At 41.4% G+C, this 17,918-nt stretch overlaps 3 protein-coding genes across 7 annotated transcripts; 1 reads left to right on the top strand and 2 right to left on the bottom strand.

Moving 5' to 3' along the window:
- The first annotated feature begins 838 nt into the window (after positions 1–838).
- LOC106091886 (serine/arginine repetitive matrix protein 2) lies at positions 839–10,781 on the top strand. The gene is made up of 4 exons (XM_013258575.2): positions 839–1,772; positions 1,859–2,414; positions 4,452–9,590; positions 9,658–10,781. The coding sequence occupies exons 1-4, from the start codon at positions 1,274–1,276 to the stop codon at positions 10,754–10,756; spliced, it is 7,293 nt and encodes a 2,430-aa protein (XP_013114029.2). The 5' UTR covers positions 839–1,273; the 3' UTR covers positions 10,757–10,781.
- On the bottom strand, positions 4,265–15,723 carry LOC106091887 (RING finger protein vilya-like). 4 transcript variants are annotated; one of them, XM_059369793.1, is made up of 4 exons: positions 15,476–15,723; positions 15,327–15,430; positions 15,090–15,256; positions 10,753–11,657 (listed from the first exon to the last, which is right to left on the bottom strand). In XM_059369793.1, the coding sequence occupies exons 1-4, from the start codon at positions 15,681–15,683 to the stop codon at positions 11,522–11,524; spliced, it is 615 nt and encodes a 204-aa protein (XP_059225776.1). In that variant the 5' UTR covers positions 15,684–15,723; the 3' UTR covers positions 10,753–11,521. The 4 variants fall into 4 exon arrangements, with proteins under 4 accessions (XP_013114031.2, XP_059225776.1, XP_013114030.2 ...); XM_013258577.2 differs by lacking the exon at positions 10,753–11,657 and adding an exon at positions 4,265–4,330 and having other exon boundaries at positions 15,327–15,723; XM_013258576.2 differs by having other exon boundaries at positions 15,327–15,723.
- Positions 15,724–16,649: 926 nt separating this feature from the next.
- LOC106091885 (RING finger protein vilya-like) lies at positions 16,650–17,579 on the bottom strand. 2 transcript variants are annotated; one of them, XM_013258574.2, is made up of 4 exons: positions 17,498–17,579; positions 17,092–17,328; positions 16,885–17,030; positions 16,650–16,827 (listed from the first exon to the last, which is right to left on the bottom strand). In XM_013258574.2, the coding sequence occupies exons 2-4, from the start codon at positions 17,212–17,214 to the stop codon at positions 16,764–16,766; spliced, it is 333 nt and encodes a 110-aa protein (XP_013114028.2). In that variant the 5' UTR covers positions 17,215–17,328; positions 17,498–17,579; the 3' UTR covers positions 16,650–16,763. The 2 variants fall into 2 exon arrangements, with proteins under 2 accessions (XP_013114028.2, XP_013114027.2); XM_013258573.2 differs by lacking the exon at positions 17,498–17,579 and having other exon boundaries at positions 17,092–17,491.
- Between the last annotated feature and the right edge of the window lie 339 nt (positions 17,580–17,918).

The raw sequence follows: 17,918 nt of genomic DNA on the forward strand, positions 1-17,918 counted from the left end.
AAATTATAAATTAAAAAATTTAAAATGTGATAAAGGGAACAAAATGTGAAAAAAAATTAAAATCCAAACCAAGCATTTGACCATGGCGAAACAATTAAAGGTGGCTCATTGATGGCGGAATCCGCCATCAAGCTCATCGACGCTTTGCCAACACACACAAAGAAATTTGTGTGCGTGTGTGGATACGTGTGCGTACATGAGTAGAGAATATGCGAGAAAGAAGATAACAACAAAGTGAATGCAAAACACAGTTAACAGTTGTTTGTGTCAGACCACCTTTTTAAATCCGCCTTGGCATTTGACGTTCTAGTGGGATTTGGAAACAACTCTGGAGTTGGACAATTCCATCAGCTGGGCAAGTGAACCAACCTTCTTAATTCAACCATGCATTTGACGTTCTAGTGGGATTTGAAAACAACTCTGGAGTTGAACAATTCCATCAACTGGGCAAGTGAGCCAACCTTCTTAATTCAACGATGTATTCAATCATCAATCCCATGTCTGCCATTTCTACGTGCCGGATTGACCCTATGGATTACTTCATCGGCAAGGGCTGCCGCCTTAGTGTACAATATTCTGCTACAACAACAACAAATATTCAATCATTGTTGTGATTCTATTCAGAATATCTGACTTGCACTGTAGTAGAGCAACGATGAAATGTAAACGTAGCTTTACACTACTGCAGCTATTTTTAAACTTCAAAATGGCACCTCCGAATACATCGGCAAAAAAGTATGCGGCAAGACTCGATAATTTCATCCTTGAATCGATTATTCGATTTTCTTGACTGTTGGAAATCGACTTTGATTTTTTCAATTAAAGTCGATTAGTTGAATGTCGACTTATAGACTTATAGATCCCTAATAGCAAATAAATTGATAAAAAAAAGTGTTTCTAAAAATGTAAAATGTACATAAAGCATACATAGTAGTAGTACACGTGTGTGATATCAATATAGCCGAGTTTTCAGCGTATTTCGGGGCAATACTATCAAGGAAAAATCGCTTCGTTTTTCTCTGAATTACAGCAAGCACACATAGCGTACTCACAAGGCGGACGGCAGCAGCAGAGGCAACTACAATTACAAATTTTTCTTTTTTTTCATTTGTGGTGCGGTGATCTAAATGAAGAACACAGAGACCATTTATTTTGATGCAATGACTTTCAAGTGTATGGAAGCCACAGAGTGCTGATGATCACAGTGTAAAAAGTCATAAATCTTCGAATATTACATAAATACAGTAATCGTATCGCAGTGCGTACGTGAACAATGGATGGAACGTCTGAAGAGGTGGTGTCTATAGCGACGGCAAAGTCGGCGGGGGTGTCCAACTCGGGCAGCATGATAAATTATGGAAAAAACGACATCAAGGTCTCGGAGGAGGGTGTTGCTAAGCTAACATTTGGTTTTCTCGACGATATGCAGGGCGATAGTAGCCTTGAGCCGGGCGAAGTAAAAACCCCGCCTCCAGGCTCCAGTCCAGCCTCTACAAAAGACTCGACCCCAATGAGAACAATTAAACCCGAGCCGCCAGCCAAGCATCTAGCTAGAGAAGCCCTGGCCAAGGCCCTAAAAACCGTGTCCCAAATGGAAGCCGAAGCTTGCGAAGAAAAAGTACGTTTGATTTTGGAATTAGACGCCAAACGACGGAAGGAGGAAAAACTACAAAGTGAGAAACGTCGACAGTTAGAGGAAGATAGTAGCAAAATGGTTGAGACGGAACGAAAATCAAAGGAAGAACGTAAAAAATTGAAAAAACTGAAAAAAGGTACGTGTATAAATGCAGTGGGCAGTCAAATAGATATGGTTGTAAATAATTTATACTTTCAACATTTCTTTTCTATATATTTTAAGCCCAAAAAGCCGCAAAAAAGGCGTTGAAAGACATTGACCGAGAAGAGGACGAAGATAAGTCAGTGGCAAAAAAACGCAAGGTGTCCACTCGCTCCGAAAGCGATGAAAGTGAGGGTCTATGCTCTTCGGCAGACGATGATGATGATATTAAAGATGATTCACAGAAATATATGGAAAAAGTCTCGTCTGTAGTAGTTGCTGCTTCTAGCGCGCCCGCCTCACGTTTTCCCCCGCACATGCCACATTTGCCTCATCCTCCACCTCATTTGCCGCCAGATGCATTTATTGGAGGTTATCGTGGTATGAATCCATTTATGCGCGGCGGCCGCATGGATTTTCCACATGGTCGAGGGGGTTTCATACCACGCGGAAGAGGAGGCATACGTGGTGGTCGTATGCCTTTTTCAGGTTTTAGGCCGCCATTCTTTTCGGTTGGTGGCAACACTGGCGTTGTAGGCCCTCCGCCTAGGCATCATGGTCCTCAACATCGTCAGCATCATACACCACCACCAAATCGTGGTCACTCACCGATACTGCCGCCTTCTACAAATTTAATGTAAGTATTATTGCAAATTAATTATCACCAAATAATGGTAATTGTTTTAACCACAACATAGTTGCAAGTAGAAAATAAGTTGTAGTATTAGTATGATGTTTCAATGAGGTCAAAGGCATTTTTAAAAAAGATGAGTAATGGAAACTGAACGGAAACTCCATTTTGATAGGAAATGTTAAGTTATAAAGATTATAGGTCGATCATAAGATTAAGATAGAATTTTGAAAAATACGGTTGTCGGGTCAATCCGGTATGCACAACCGGCTGCCATGGTGTATGGTGTTGCAGCTACTCCGTATGGAGCATTCCACTATCCGCGCCCGGTAGCTCGCAGCTAAGCTTCTCGTGACAGCAATGAATACCACACAGATCGGACCTCAATGTTCCAGCCTGTGTGGGGCTCACAGCTATCCCGTGTTGTGAACGTTGAATGGTCATCTTGTAGATGCGTTTTAGGTGTATGTCAATTCAAGTGGATGCTATAGGTAACTCAAAATAGCATTTTTTCAATTGCAGAAATTGTTATTTTACTTGGGAAAAAGGGGCACTTATCAAAACGTTGTAATTGCTTATGATGATATATGATTACTTATGATTATATATATGTATATATAAACCATAAGGGAAGTTTCAAATCACTGTATTTTTATACCCCAGAGAATATCAATAAGGTTTAGGTCTCATGATTGCCATAGGTCTTCCAAACTCGGCACAGCAAGCTCTAAGAACTAGCAAACTAGTATTCCGATATTCTCCAAGTGCGCTTTGAGTCGTTCACTTACTTGAACTGTCACTTATGGCCATTTTTTACTCGGCAAAAGGAAGCATTTTATTCCCTATGATATCTTTGTGATCCACAACGCACATTTTGTCCTTAGTCCAGAAAATGGAATACAGACCATGAGACGCCACCATGTTTCACAGCATTATATTCTTTGGTTCTGGTATTAATTTGCTTCTTTTATCAAACGGGAAAACGTCCGTCGACCCAGAATCAAAGAATATAATCCTAAGTACCAGTAGACGGATGTGAAACATTGTGGGGTCTGGTTGATGATTTATGGGTGTTTTTCTGTATCTGGTCCGTATCTCATTTTCTAGTTTAGGGTCAAAATGTGTGTTGTGGATCACAAGGATAACTTTGGGGATAAAATGCTTCGATTTGCCGAGTAAAAAATAGCCTTAAGTGACTAAGTTAACGACTCAAAGCACTCTTCCAGAATAGCGGAATTTAAGGTTTTAGTGCTTTCTGTACCGTGTATGGAAGGCCTAACGTAATCATGGGAGCTTGGCTCACCCACAGATGTCAGTCTACGCATGGGGTCTCTTCATGAAAGAAACAATTCGGATATATTCGGGGCTGCAGGGTCCGATCCTCGGATGTGAGTTGGAATCGAAGTTCGTTTCAGAACAAGCTTACTCAACTTGGAACCAGACTCCGACTCCGGATAAATTCTGTGGCTATGGATTCAAAAACTGGGTTTATCTCGGGTAGTCGCCAATAACCTCATGCGCCATGCGGTAGCCGTTTACCTCTTCCAACTTAATTTCCCATTCCATTCAGGAATAGTGGAAACTTCTCTCATATCATTGAGTGCAGTCCAATTAATGTTTAGGTTCAATGATAAGGGGCCTCCTTTTTTATGCCGAGTTCCAACGTTGAGCCTCATTGCGGCACCACTTGGTAGAGAAGTTTTAGCAGGGCATGTAAGCAATATTAGTAAGGGGATAACCACGGGATTTGAACCCAGGCGTTCGGCGTCATAGGCGGACATGCTAACCTCTGCGCCACGGTGGCCTTACCTCTTCACCTAATACTACATAGACTGGTTGAAAGGTTTCTGTAATGAGAGGCTGCGTTCTGTTCAGTTGAATTTGTAACTTTAAGGCGTTGTAGGATAATTTTTTAATAAGAGCTGTAAAAGAAAGCAATTGACATGTTTAAACCAAACGTTACTTTTTTTGTAACAGCAACTCCTTAATACTAATATCTGTGTCATGTCATGTGTATTTTTGTCTTTTTCTTTTTTTTTTTAGATGGACAAAGTGTAAACCTTCGATTTCATATGCATTTAAATCATCTAAAGAATTTAGATCTCGCGATGCAACTCCCCAAACTCATACCGAAGCAAAGTACCATTCGACTGCAACATCGAAATCAGTATGCACCGAAGCCGAAGCTGACGAAGAGGACTGGGATGCAGAAGAAGTTCGCGATCAAAATGAAAAGACTAAGAAACGCAGCAAAGAAACCAAAAAGAAATCCTCTTCAAAGGAAAAAAAGAAAAAGAAGCAAAGAGATAAAGACAAGGATAAGGAGAAGGACAAAGTGAAAGACAAAGAAAAACAAAAGGAACGAGACACCAAGAAAAGCAAAAGGAAATCTCCATCACTTCCACTGATGAGTGCGTCTTCAAAGTCATCCAAAAAGAAAAAGTCGAAAAAGGCAAGTAGACGTAAAATTGAAAAGATTCGTAAGTCCTATGGCAAGTCCCGAAAGTCTTCGGAGGATACAGAAACGTCAACGGACCACCAGCCAGACTCTGAGGAGAAGGAGGAGTACATTCCTGACGAGGAAGAAATTCGCAACAAAGTTCAAAATATGAAGGTAGAAAAAATTGAAACAGTTACAGAACTTAAGATTGAGGATATCACTTTGAAAGTCAAACCTCTGATAATTGTCAAAAAAGAACCACTCGACGATGATAACGATGATAAAAAGAGGGAGGAAGTGTCCGAACAAGAAAAGGAAAAATTGTATGATATGTTTGCCGATTCTCCACCACATCGCCTCGGCCAACTTGGTGAGGGAAGCATAAAAACTGTTGCCGAAAGCCCAAAAGTGGGAAAAAAATTGGAAAACGAACCCATTTCCAAAGGAACAAACGATTTGGCATCTGTTGTTGACATTCGAAAACACAAAAATTCAACACTAGCTGATCCAGAAAAAGATGATACTTCTAAACCATTGTCAAGTGTTTCGTCCGAAGAAGTAGTATCCTCCCAGTATGTGGGCAGCATTACACCTCCTCTACCCATAAAGGCGGGGCCCACTATACAGAAATCATCAACGTTACACGACGCCAGAGAAATTCAGAAGCGTATTGATAAGATTTTGCAGCAAGATGATATCAAATTGGAAGCAATTGAGGCCGCCAAGGAAATGCTTATACAAAAAACACAGAAACATCAAAGTGCAAAGGACAAGAACTGCCAACCTTCCACGACATCCCCCAAGGCAAAGCATGACTCCTCGCAGAAAGAGCATCGCGAGTTGAAAGAAGAAAAGATGGAGTTGAGTGAACACAAACCACAACAAAAACTTGAACACTCAGACAAGGATAACAGAGGGTGCCACAAAGAGAAACTTGAGGACCGAACATCGGAGCATAAGGATGTTGATAAACGTCGAGACCACTCAAAAAATAAGGACGATAAAGAATTGAAAACAAAAGAAAAACCTTCTTCATCCTCCAATAGAGAAAAACAACGTTATTCAAGAGACAGAGATGCAAGACATTCTAAGGATAGGTTTCGAGACGACAATGAGAAAGATAGATATCGCAAGGCCACCAGTTCTAAATCAAGAAATCCTTTTAAACGATCCAACTCACGCGATCGATCCAACAAAAAAGGCGATAGTCGTCGACGTTCGCGCTCAAGCCAAAGGGAAGTTTCGACGAAACGCAGGTACTCTAGCGATCGCAAAAGGGACGAGAGTAATGCTAAGTTGTCATCAAAGCGCCGTAACAGTGGCAGTGGTGTAGTAACAACCTGTTTTATTTCAAACCGTTCTAAATCACGAGACAAGGACGGTAAGTTTTCCAGCAGTTCCTCGGGGCGAGACAAGACAACTCGCAATGAAAGATATTCCTCTCCAGAAACTAAAGCAGGCAAAAAATCTAAGTCGCCCATCCGGAAAGTGGATAAATCATCGGAAAACAGAATGAAATCTAAAGAGGATACAAATTTGGGTAGGTCAACGACGCCCCCTCCGCCTGAAAAGTCCAAAGTTCATTCTGAAGTAAAACCACAAGAAAAGTCCAAGACTTCAAAGAAAGCAGAAACCAAAATGCGACCACTGTCGTTTTCGAGAGATGAATTTCTCTCCCCCAAGGATGGTGCTGATTCCGATTTAAATGTAGACTCCCAGGATGGTTCATGTCCAACAATATCCCCTAGTGATAAAGAAGATAGCCCTGATACCGACGATTATATGGACAACTGGGAGAATGATGAGTATGTTGATTTGGACTTGAATGCTCCGGAAGATAGTTCAACGCCACGTCGTATGTCACCCGAGGTGGCTGCTGAAGAATCGTTTGTAACAAAATTTGTTAATCCTTCGCCACCCACTAATCATGGTCCGGAAGAACATGTAAAAGAAACCACTGAACAATCAGCAGGCTTGCATCCTGCAACACCTCCTTTAGAATTGCTAAATGCACTGCCAAATCAAGTAAAGCCTAAAGAGCAAGATAGTGAAAAACCCGTTGAAAAACAACCCCAACTGTTTGGTATGCAAGAGCTATACGATCAGTTTATAAAGAGCGTCGAAGCTACTGGCGTCGATATTAAAAATGCCTCCAATGAGAATAAAGGCGAGCAACAGACGGCAGATGATATATGCGATGAGCATTCGGCAAATTCCAAATCAAGTGAAGAACTTTTGTCCACTTCATCAACATCAACTTCGTCAACTTCTTCGTCCAGTTCCTCGTCTTCGGAGGATAATTCATCCTCTTCTTCTTCCTGCACATCCAGCGCCACATCATCCGATGAGAGCAACGATGCCGAAAGTTTTACAAAATCCATTGAAAATCCTCCCAAGAAAATTAAAACGGAAGAGTCAGTGGAAGGAATCCCATGTGCAGAGAAGACTTTGCCAATAGAAGACAAAGGGCAGGCGCTTCTCTTTGAACAACAGTCTTCAAAAGGAAGCCCGGAAAAAGTGGTGGCGGTGGAAAGAGAACCGCGTACTCCTTCTCCTACGCCTCTACAGAAGTCAATGATTCTTAGCCAAACCACACCAACATCTGGAACTCAAAATTTGAAAACTGCCAAGACCGAGGTGGCCAAAGATTTTAAAAAATTAAAGAGCCTCGAAGCAAATCTTTTGCGTATTCAACTGATGCGAGCCAACTACGATTCTAAAGATGAGATCAGTGAGGAACTGCATAAAATGGAGATGCTCTTCTTGCAGGAGAAGAAATTGATTTTACAGAAATATGCGAAAAATGTGCAAGCAGATAAACAGAATGTGAGAGATGAATCTTCTGGCCAATGTTTTGTTCCCAATCCGCCAACAGATATTTCAGCCTTGAGCAATGATTCACAGCCACCCCCACTGCCTCCGCCGGCTGAGCCGGAAATAAAGTTGGAACCTAACAAAATCTTTGATGCAAATCGAGAGGCCATCAAACTGACTATTTCGCCAATGAAACTGCCTTCAAAGCCAGCCATATTCCAATCATCGTTGGCTGATGACTCAGAAAAGAAAGCTGGAGATGAAAAAGAAGAAGTAGACTTCACCGAGAAACTAGTGAAGCCCATCAAAGAAGTGGCTATCGTTAAGCCTATGATGGAGACCAAAGAATCGCAGGAGTCACGAACTAGAGAATCACATAGACACCATCGTTCACCGGCTTACACGGGCAGCCGAGATCGACCAAGGTCCCCGTCGAACTACAGGGATCGCAATCGAAGATCAACCTCTCGCACAAGATTTAGTCCACAACGTAGAGTTGCCAGAGGCAGGTCATTATCCATAAGTCCGCCTCGAAGAAATGCACGACACATAACACCACCAAGAAGAGGTGGAGGAACTGGCCCAAGATTCCGTCTTTCGAGCAGAAGATCTCGTTCGAGATCTCGTAGTCGCAGTCCAATACGACAGTTTGCAAGTAGACGTGGCAAAGACATTAGTCCATTGAGAGTCCGGAAAAGAGATCAGGGCGGCAATCAGCTACATTACAAAAAATTCAGTAGGATAAGAGGCTCACGCTCCAGATCACCGCGTTCTCCTCAAAGGCCCAGATCTCCACGAACTCCTCCTCCTCCGAGAAGACGGTCGTTTAGTGCAGATCGCTATTCTCCTTTGCCATTCAAACCACCATCACCGCCTATGCGTCGAAGCATGTCACCATTGAGTTCTCCACACTCGCAATCAAGAAGGTCCCGTTCACCCCATTCGCCTCCCCGAAGACCGAGGTCTCCCCGCTCGCCAAGATCTCCTAGGTCGCCCAGATCACCAAGGTCGCCAGTTTCACCACCCCATGGTAGCCGCTATGACGATCACATGCGTCGACGAGGGTCTAGCTTCGAAAGACACTCATCAGTTTCTCCACAAGGGCAATACTATGGAGGTGGAGAGTCAATAGCAAGCGGCGGCAATGCTGCTTCAAACAATCCGTCGTACTATTCGTACAATATGTCTCCAAACCGTATATCCTTGGATGCCCGTATTAATATTGTTCTAAATGGTCCTGGTCACGAAACGCCACCAACGGGCTATGAGGATTACTCAAATTACGCACAATATGGAGGTGCAGCTTACATGACAATACCACCACAATCGATGGCAGAGCCGAACATGTCCGCCGGTGGCTATTATCCAAATCCATACGTTTCAATGCTGCCTCACCAAACCAATGCAGAAGGTCACCAATTACCGTTGCAGCCACCTCCGCCCCATATGCAAGCTTCCCACCATACGCCGATGCCACCTCATCATCAACATCATTCGGCTGCACATCATCCAACATATTCCGCCATACCCACCATCAACACCAGTGGTCACCCTTCAGGACCACCGCACCCCTACTACTACAATGACTTTAATATGAGCCAACAGCCAGCAAATCCAGTACTGAAAGAACTACCAAAAGTTGCATCTGTGGCCGTGCAAAAAGGCAATGTGTTGGAGATAGTGCCGTCGAATGTTCACAATATGCCTACTGTGTCGTCGTCGCCCTGCTTAGCGACGCCAGTGGCAGTTAAAACGGTTATCCCTGAACCGGACACAGCGGTGGCCAAAAAGTCAAAATCTCCGGTAATTTCATGGAAGGACGAGGTAAACAGTCGACATGTTAAGGCTGCCGTTATGCGTCTTAATCGAGAAAGTGAAAACAGCATGCGAAGCATTCTCAAACCTTCCTTGGAATCCGCCAAAACTCTGTAAGTAATTGTATATCCTTGTAAATAAATGTGCTGCGATTTATGTTTGTCTTTCGATTATTTTCAGAAAAATTGAAAAGAAGAAGGTCTACTTTGAAGATGGTATTTATCCAAGCCGGGATAGTGACGACGAGGATCGCAAATTGATCGAAGATAAGATACGGCGCAAGGTGAAAAGGCTGCGCAAGAAACGCGGCATTGATGTGGCTGCATCGCGTGAAGTTTTGGGCGAAATGCAGACGAAGCATGAAATTAAAATTGATCCTGAAATGGAGAAATTGCCCCCGCCACCACCACCCACGACACCGTTACCTGCAAATCTAGAACAACCGATATACTTGAGGCCACCGACGCCAGTTCCACTCGTCTATTTCCACTTTGATTCAATGGTGCACTCAATGTATGTATCGCAACTGGAAAAACCAATACCACCACGACTGTTGAATCCAAAGTGTGTGCCACCGCCGGGACCACCACCGCCGCCACCTTCCCAAAGATCGCCCAGTGTAAACTCACCCACCAACAACAACAACCCCATGACCGTCAAAAAAGATTTGAATTCAATGGCAATTCTGAACAGAACCAATCGCCATGAAGGCCAAAATATACACTCGCCCAAGTTGGCAGCAAACGAACAAAAACGAGACAGTCCAGGCCACGGTGCACCTGAGCGCCATTTAAGCAAGAATAACACTCATTTTCAAGCTGGGCCACCAGGATCTCCACAGATGCAAATCCCCCAGCCAATTCGTCATGCATCGCCACCCATGGGTTTCGGTGGCATGCGAATTAATAATTTTACGCGACTACCGCCGTCGCCTTTAGCGCGTGGTTCGATGCCCCCGTTCATTCCATCGAATATGCCGGTAATGCATGGCATGGGTGCAAGGCATCCGCAATTCAATATGCCGCCACCGGCCATGCCGCCCGACACCAACTTTCAAATTCCACACACATTTCCTCCCTCGCCAAAACCTCCGCCACCAGGCTTCATGAATATGCAGCAGCGACCTCCTCCTAATCCGGGATACTTTATGGGATCCCCTTCAATGCATCATCCGCCTCCCCCGCTGCCACACACAGACATGGACAATAATTCGCATGCAAGAGTTGTAAGTCCGCAGGCCATGATTGCGCCGTATAATGTAAAAAAGACTGTTAATTGAAATTAAGGTAAAGAGCAACACCAGTCATGGATTTCGTTTATTTTAAGCAGCCATATATGTAGTTTCACAGCAGAAAATACAAACAAACAAACTAAGAAATAGATATTCTTTTATAACATGCACGCAATATTCGATATATATATATAGAATTCATTATCTTAATTACTACTAAGATAAAGCAAACCGGTACAAGTGTTCAGACTCATGAATAATCTTTGACATTTATCTTTTACAACTACAAACAAGTTTTTCCTTTTTTTTTGCTATCGTTATTTCAAAGTGACTACAACATTTTTTTCTGCTCATTGAATTTTTCCATTGCTCATTTTCTTTTAAGTTTCATCATTTTATCCCCATGAGTTTGTTTTTTGGATATCCACTGAATTAGTCCTTATTTAGTTAAATTTTTGTGAAACAAAAAGAAAAAACTCCCAAAAAACACGAGTGTTCACTGAATTTAAATCTTCTTTTACATAGTGGTTGTTTAGTTTTCCTCTTCTTTTTTTTGTATTAATCTAAGTCGGCACTTCATCCACATACTTTGTTCATTTCTTTAACTAAAGTACTATTTACAACTACCTACTATTAACGTCTAAATCTATATTATTAAAATAATATTATAAATACTTTCAAAAAGTTTTAAGTAGTTTAAAAATCAAACAACACAAAAAAAAACAATGTAATGAAATTTAAATGAAACAAAAAACAGAAACAAAATGTATTTAATAATAAAAAAAAGTACATTGTAAAAAATGAAAAGTGGTTTTATAGCTCAAACGAGTGGGTCGGCGTTAAATTTGTGAATGAGGTAATAGTGACTTCTCTAGTTGGTGTCGGTCTTACTCTACGTCCTAAATGTGATGACCGATCCGAGGATGATGATGAAATTGAATTGCTCAAGCTGTCGAAGATAAGAAGGTGTGCGTTAATCATTTGTGATTGATAGTGTATGAGTTTATGTGGTATTATCTTCTATTATATAAAAATGAAATTGTTTGTCTGGTCCGTATAGACTCAAAAAACGGGCGATTTTCATGAAATTTTCACAGATGTTAGAAAATTTCCGAAGGGGGACGGACCCTCCCCCATACACCAATTTTCAAAAACGCCGGTGTCTCGGAGATGCGTGCACCGATTAAGCGAAATTTTGTATGCTACCTCCCAAAAACACCAAATTTTTATAAAATGTTGGGGTCTAATAACCTGGGGGGACTCCCCATCCCAAAACCCACCCGTTACCAATTGGGACAATATGGGTATCAAATGAAAGGTATTTAAGAGTAGAGTACGAATTTGATATACAAATTTCGCCCAAAGTGTTCGGCGGGGTCCCCCACCCCACAAAAACCCCCCAACTGGACTCTTCCATCGCTTTGGACATTATGGGTGACAAATAAAAGGTATTTAAAAGTAGAATACCAACCCGCGATGCGTGCCCCGATTTAAGCGAAATTTTGTATGCTACCTCCCAAAAACACGAAATTTTTATAAAATTTTTGGGTCCAATAACCTGGTCTGACGCCTCACCCCCAAAACCCTCCCCGAACGGGGAGGGTTTTGTCCCGCCCGTTACCGATTGGCACAATATGGGTATCAAATGAAACGTATTTAAGAGTAGAGTACGAATTTTATATACAAATTTCGCCCAAAGTGTTCGGCGGGGTCCCCCACCCCACAAAAACCCCCCAACTGGACTCTTCCATCGCTTTGGACAATATGGGTGACAAATAAAAGGTATTTAAAAGTAGAATACCAATCCGCGATGCGTGCCCCGATTTAAGCGAAATTTTGCATGGTACCTCCCAAAAACACGAAATTTTTATAAAATTTTTGGGTCCAATAACCTGGTCTGACGCCTCACCCCCAAAACCCTCCCCGAACGGGGAGGGTTTTGTCCCACCCGTTACCGATTGGGACAATATGGGTATCAAATGAAAGGTATTTAAGAGTAGAGTACGAATTTTATATACAAATTTCGCCCAAAGTGTTCGGCGGGGTCCCCCACCCCACAAAAACCCCCCAACTGGACTCTTCCATCGCTTTGGACAATATGGGTGACAAATAAAAGGTATTTAAAAGTAGAATACCAATCCGCGATGCGTGCCCCGATTTAAGCGAAATTTTGCATGGTACCTCCCAAAAACACGAAATTTTTATAAAATTTTTGGGTCATATAACCTGGTCTGACGCCTCACCCCCAAAACCCTCCCCGAACGGACATGTTTACCGATTGGGACATAATGGATACCCAAACGAAAGGTATTTAAGAGTAGAGTACGAACTAGATATACAAATTTCGCCAACAGCTTTCGTGGGTCCCCCACCCCCAAAAAAACACCACAACAGGACTCTTTCACCACTTTGGGTGACATTTGACAGCTCTTACACATTCTCCCTACATGCCACAGCAATCTGCGATAAAGTCAAAAGTAGAAACAAGGTTCTCAAGTCACTTGCTGGCAGTACTTGGGGTGCAGACAACGAAAACCTTGTTGAAAATTGCAATTGGCTGGTCTGTGGTAAGTTATGCAGCGCCAGTGTGGTCTCGTCAACTTTGTGACACGCAGTGGAATAATATTCAGATCTGTCAGAATGCCGCCCTCCGAACTGCGACGGGCTGTCTCCTCAGTTCTCATGTGGACCACCTTCATCAGGAGACAAAGATCCTACCAGTGCGAAGACATAACTACATGCTGTCTAAGCAATACCTTTTGGGTTGTTATCGCAGAAATCATCCAAATCATCATCTTGTGGATAGATACCCACCGCCCAGAAGCCTTAAGGTAGATCTACACGATCTAGAGCGTGTAACCAGGGACCGCACGATACACGTCACCCGTTTAACTGCCCGGCCAGACCCAGATCCCTGTGGATCCCCATCTTAGTCGCAGAGTTCCTGGGTCTTGACACTCAATAGAATCAAGCAGACGAAAGATAGAACACAATAAACAGCTACAACAACAACCACTTTGGGTAGGAAAGGTATTTAAAAGTAGATTACAAATCTGACATAAAACTTTTTTCCTTGGTGTCTGAGAGACCTTCCCCACCGGTCAATTTTGCCGACTATGGAAAAATGGGACTCAAAAGAAAGGTGTTTGGGAGTAGAGTCTAATATCAACATTAGGGACCAACTGTCTAGGAGACATCCCACCAAACCCCCAAATAAGACGCATTTGCTCACCAAGACAATTTGGGTCTTCAAGACAGTGGAGCTCGATATTCATAGTTTTTAGGGCCCCTACCCCTTAACCCACCAACCACCACCTTGGCGCCCTTCTCAGTACCCATATAGAAGTCTTTTAAGAATGGGGTACATCTAACATCCAAACTGACCTTAAACCCTCTGAGTGAATTCAGACACCAGTATAGATCATATGGGATTCAGATAAGGCATTTATATTGTTCTACTGTTGCTCGAGCGATATACACATACTATTTTCGTAGCAGGGTATTTCATTAAAAGCACTTTTATTGTCAAAAATAAATATTCAAGGGATAATTTTGTTCCATATAAAGTAAAAGAAGGCGTTGCGAAGCGGGCCCGGTTCAGTAAGTCTATTATACAAAAGCAGGCGAAACATGTATCAATAAGTAAACACAAATTTCATTTGGCCGAGCACAACTAATTTGTTAATACCCAAATAATGTTAGAATGTCCAAACACAGGTTCGAAAATGTTAAAAAGACAAATCGAACGCTATAATAAGGTCTGGTTGCCCAAACCCGTTCATAAGCCCCAAATTAATAGGCCGATTGTGTGTTTTGCTTTACTTTAATTGGCTATGACAGAACATATGTCCCATTAGCCGAACTCAGAATAGATTTCCAAGCCCCTCGATCTTCTGCGCTCCTTTTCTAATCGCTGACATCAATGGCCAACATCGGCGTCTGTTCCCTGGCTAGGAGTGGCTGAAAGCCGGCGTCGGAACTTGAAGCAAGCGGCGATATCAAGGGATAACCCATGAGGTTGGGTGCTGAGCCCTTAAGCCCCACCCGGAACACTAATCAATAACTCTGAGAAAAAATAATAGAAAATGATGAGATCGCTTAGTGCATTTTGGTTTTATGGCTCCAAAAATTCATTCGGGTGGGATATATATAAAGATATATAAACGTTATATCAGCCCATTTTAGATGCTCCAAACGACACGAGGAAAAGTATGGGATGACCAGTTCATAAACGCGTCTGATAGGACGAACTCTATAGATAAAAATCAGCTGATATATACTTATATATGGGAGCTACATATATATAAATTTGAACCGATCGGTAATGTCGGTAATACCATAAATCATAGAAGTACCTAAGTGTGAAATATTTATTGCATACCAATTTTTATTATTATCATCACTCATTCGTCTCTGCTCCTGTATCAGCCTAACACGATTCTCTAAATGCCGACGCTCGTCCTTGATTTCTTCCGCCAAGCGGCCTGTTGCTTCGGCTTGTCTTTTCAGTTTTGTAATATGCTTCCGATGCTCTTGTATTTTCGCAAACTTAAAATAAATGGAAAACGGATGATTCAAAGATAAGAGCTAAATGTTTTTCCTTCAATGATTCACTCACTTTTGCATCAAGATAGTCCAAATATCGTTGGCGATGTTTGCTTTGAAACATCATTATTTGGAAATTATTTAAACCATCTTTCCACGGCTCGGGATGGAAGAGATCTTTAAGGATTTTTGGCATTGAATTGTTTATTTCACTGAACTTACTTAGCTTAAAACAGAGGGGGCATGTGCAAATTTGAAGTTTGGGGGAAGATTTTGGAACGTAATCTTGTTTACAATTTTCACAGACAATGTGATGACAGGCCAGTAGATATAAACTGCGTTCCTTTCTCATATACATTATGAAACAAACATTACAATGTATCCAATGAATTTGTTGTTCAGTCTTTTTAGCCACTTGATTGGAAGCCATTTTTATTTAAATTAGAATTGAAAAAATTGCCTGGCCACAAAATAACCTTATTTATAAACAGATGTTCATTCACAATAGCCAATGACAGTTTTTTCATGAAATGTAACGGTAAAATTGAAGAAAATAAACAACATGCTATTATGAATTTTAGAGACCAGCAGGGAACGCATGATGCGAATTTATTGCATGATTTTCATAACTTTATTTATTTTCAATGTAATATATTAAATTATCATTCCATTTGTAACACCTCGAAATATTGATCTGCGACCACATAAAGTACATATATTCTGGATCGTCTGGACATTTTGAATCGATCTAACCATGCCCGTCTGTCGAAATCACGATAGCGGTCGAACGCATAAAGCTAGCCTCTTGAAATTTTGCACAGATACAGCCCATCGCATATGGGCCATATCGGTTCAGTTTGGATATAGCACCCATATAAACCGATCTCCCGATTTAATATATATAGAGTCAAGAAGCCGCGATGGTTATCGTATAGGGCTGAAATTTTGCATGTAGTGTTCTGTTAGGACTTTCAATAACTATGCCTATAACCTGATATTGCTCCCATATAAACCGATCTCTCGATTTCACGTCTGGATCCCCTGGATACCAAAATTTTTGTCCGATTTAGCTAAAATTTTACACGTGAAGTTCTCTCACGTCTTCCAACAACTGCGCCAAGTACCATCCAAATCGGTCTTGAATCTTATATAGCTCCCATATAAACAAGTCCCTCGATATACTTGTTCGGTTCCTAGAAGCTTTAATTTTTGCTGGTGTGACAGAAGTTTGGTATGTAGAATAAAATTATGCCCTTCAACAAAATTTATTATGTATAAACTTTTACCAGAATCCATGGTGGTGGGTTTCCAAAATTCGGCCCGGACGAAGTGAGCACGCTTTTACTTGTTGAAATTAGCCATGTCATAGCTGATTCTCGAATGGCAACTTTTTGGCTTCGATTTTAAAAAACAAGAAGATCAAAAATTTAATTGTTCATAGTTAAACTAAGATGTAACAACATTATTGACAAATAAAACATAAATTCAAGGGAAAAAAGTAAATACTAATCTATAACTCATTTAGATTTCTATCGTTCGCTGCAGATGAATATCCTGAGGAAGTCGAAGAGGCACTAAAAGAAAAAAAAATTATGCATTGATTTTAAAATATTTTTTCTTGATTATCTTACCAGGAATCTTTGTTTAAACGTAGTCCTTGACAAACATATTGCAGTTGTCTACGCTCAGCCTTTGTTTCCTCAAAGTTTTGGAATAATTGACGCGTTTTTTGTTTTGCAAGTTCTATTTCCTGAAGGAGGTTTGTTCTTCGCGTTTCCTGAAATATGTAGCGAAAATCGATTGACGACCACGAAAGAATGTTTTGCTAGGATACTTACCAATTTATACATGTGTTCGAAAAATTTTTTACGTTGTTCCTGTTGAAAACTCATAATTTTGTAGTTATCCAAACCATCTAAATATGGCTGGGGATGAAATAGATCTTTTAGATTTTTTGGCATTGTATTTCCAATTACGCATGCCCTAGTTGTCTGACTGCACACTGGACATTTATAAGCTCGTGGACCATTAATCGATTGAGGCAGCTCAATTGCGCATAAACTACAAATGACATGCTTGCAGGCAAGTAAATAGAAAGAAACTTCTTTTTTAATATACAATTGGTAACACTTATTGCAGTGAATCCAGTGAACATAGGGTTCGGTTGAATTCATAATTATTTATTATTGCTCAAATTTATTGTGCTGCTATCATTGATGAAGAAAGTAATAATATGAACTTTACCGTTATATTTCTTGAGAAAGCAATGGCATGGCATTTTTATTGTGAATGGATAAACTTGTTGTGAACGTCGCAAACATACTCAGTGAACAAAGCCTACTCGATTGCTTCTTTCAATATTTTTCGTCCAACAAAAGTTAACGATAAATCATCACAAAATGCCAATATATACAGCCGCCGATTTGAATTGACTCAGCCGACGAGCCGTCGCCGAACAAGAGTTTGGCCATGCCTCCGCCGCCGACTGTTGCAATGTGCGCATGACATAATTATCAGGTAGTGTACCGTAAACAGCTGAGTACAATTTTTTCTCACGAAGTGCACTATCTGTCAACGAGTTTTGGTTGTGTGTGTGTGTTATAGTTTAGAACCACAAAACACACAGGCATCGAAAAGTGGCGCGAACTAGTTACATACACAAAAT

This window comes from Stomoxys calcitrans, chromosome 1 (genome assembly GCF_963082655.1).
Source record: "Stomoxys calcitrans chromosome 1, idStoCalc2.1, whole genome shotgun sequence".
Taxonomy (NCBI): domain Eukaryota; kingdom Metazoa; phylum Arthropoda; class Insecta; order Diptera; family Muscidae; genus Stomoxys; species Stomoxys calcitrans.

Excerpts from the sequence above, each read along its gene's own strand:
- LOC106091887 (XM_013258576.2), bottom strand. The coding sequence starts at position 15,683 with ATGGCTTCCAATCAAGTGGCTAAAAAGACTGAACAACAAATTCATTGG. Across the intron at positions 15,257-15,326 it reads TGGACTATCTTGATGCAAAA|TTTGCGAAAATACAAGAGCA; the intron begins GTGAGTGAATCA and ends ATTTATTTTAAG. Across the intron at positions 11,658-15,089 it reads GATGATAATAATAAAAATTG|CTTGAGCAATTCAATTTCAT; the intron begins GTATGCAATAAA and ends TATCTTCGACAG.
- LOC106091885 (XM_013258573.2), bottom strand. The coding sequence starts at position 17,427 with ATGAATTCAACCGAACCCTATGTTCACTGGATTCACTGCAATAAGTGT. Across the intron at positions 17,031-17,091 it reads TCGAACACATGTATAAATTG|GAAACGCGAAGAACAAACCT; the intron begins GTAAGTATCCTA and ends TACATATTTCAG. Across the intron at positions 16,828-16,884 it reads CGTTTAAACAAAGATTCCTG|TGCCTCTTCGACTTCCTCAG; the intron begins GTAAGATAATCA and ends TTTTTCTTTTAG.
- LOC106091886 (XM_013258575.2), top strand. The coding sequence starts at position 1,274 with ATGGATGGAACGTCTGAAGAGGTGGTGTCTATAGCGACGGCAAAGTCG. Across the intron at positions 2,415-4,451 it reads CCGCCTTCTACAAATTTAAT|ATGGACAAAGTGTAAACCTT; the intron begins GTAAGTATTATT and ends TTTTTTTTTTAG. Across the intron at positions 9,591-9,657 it reads TTGGAATCCGCCAAAACTCT|AAAAATTGAAAAGAAGAAGG; the intron begins GTAAGTAATTGT and ends GATTATTTTCAG.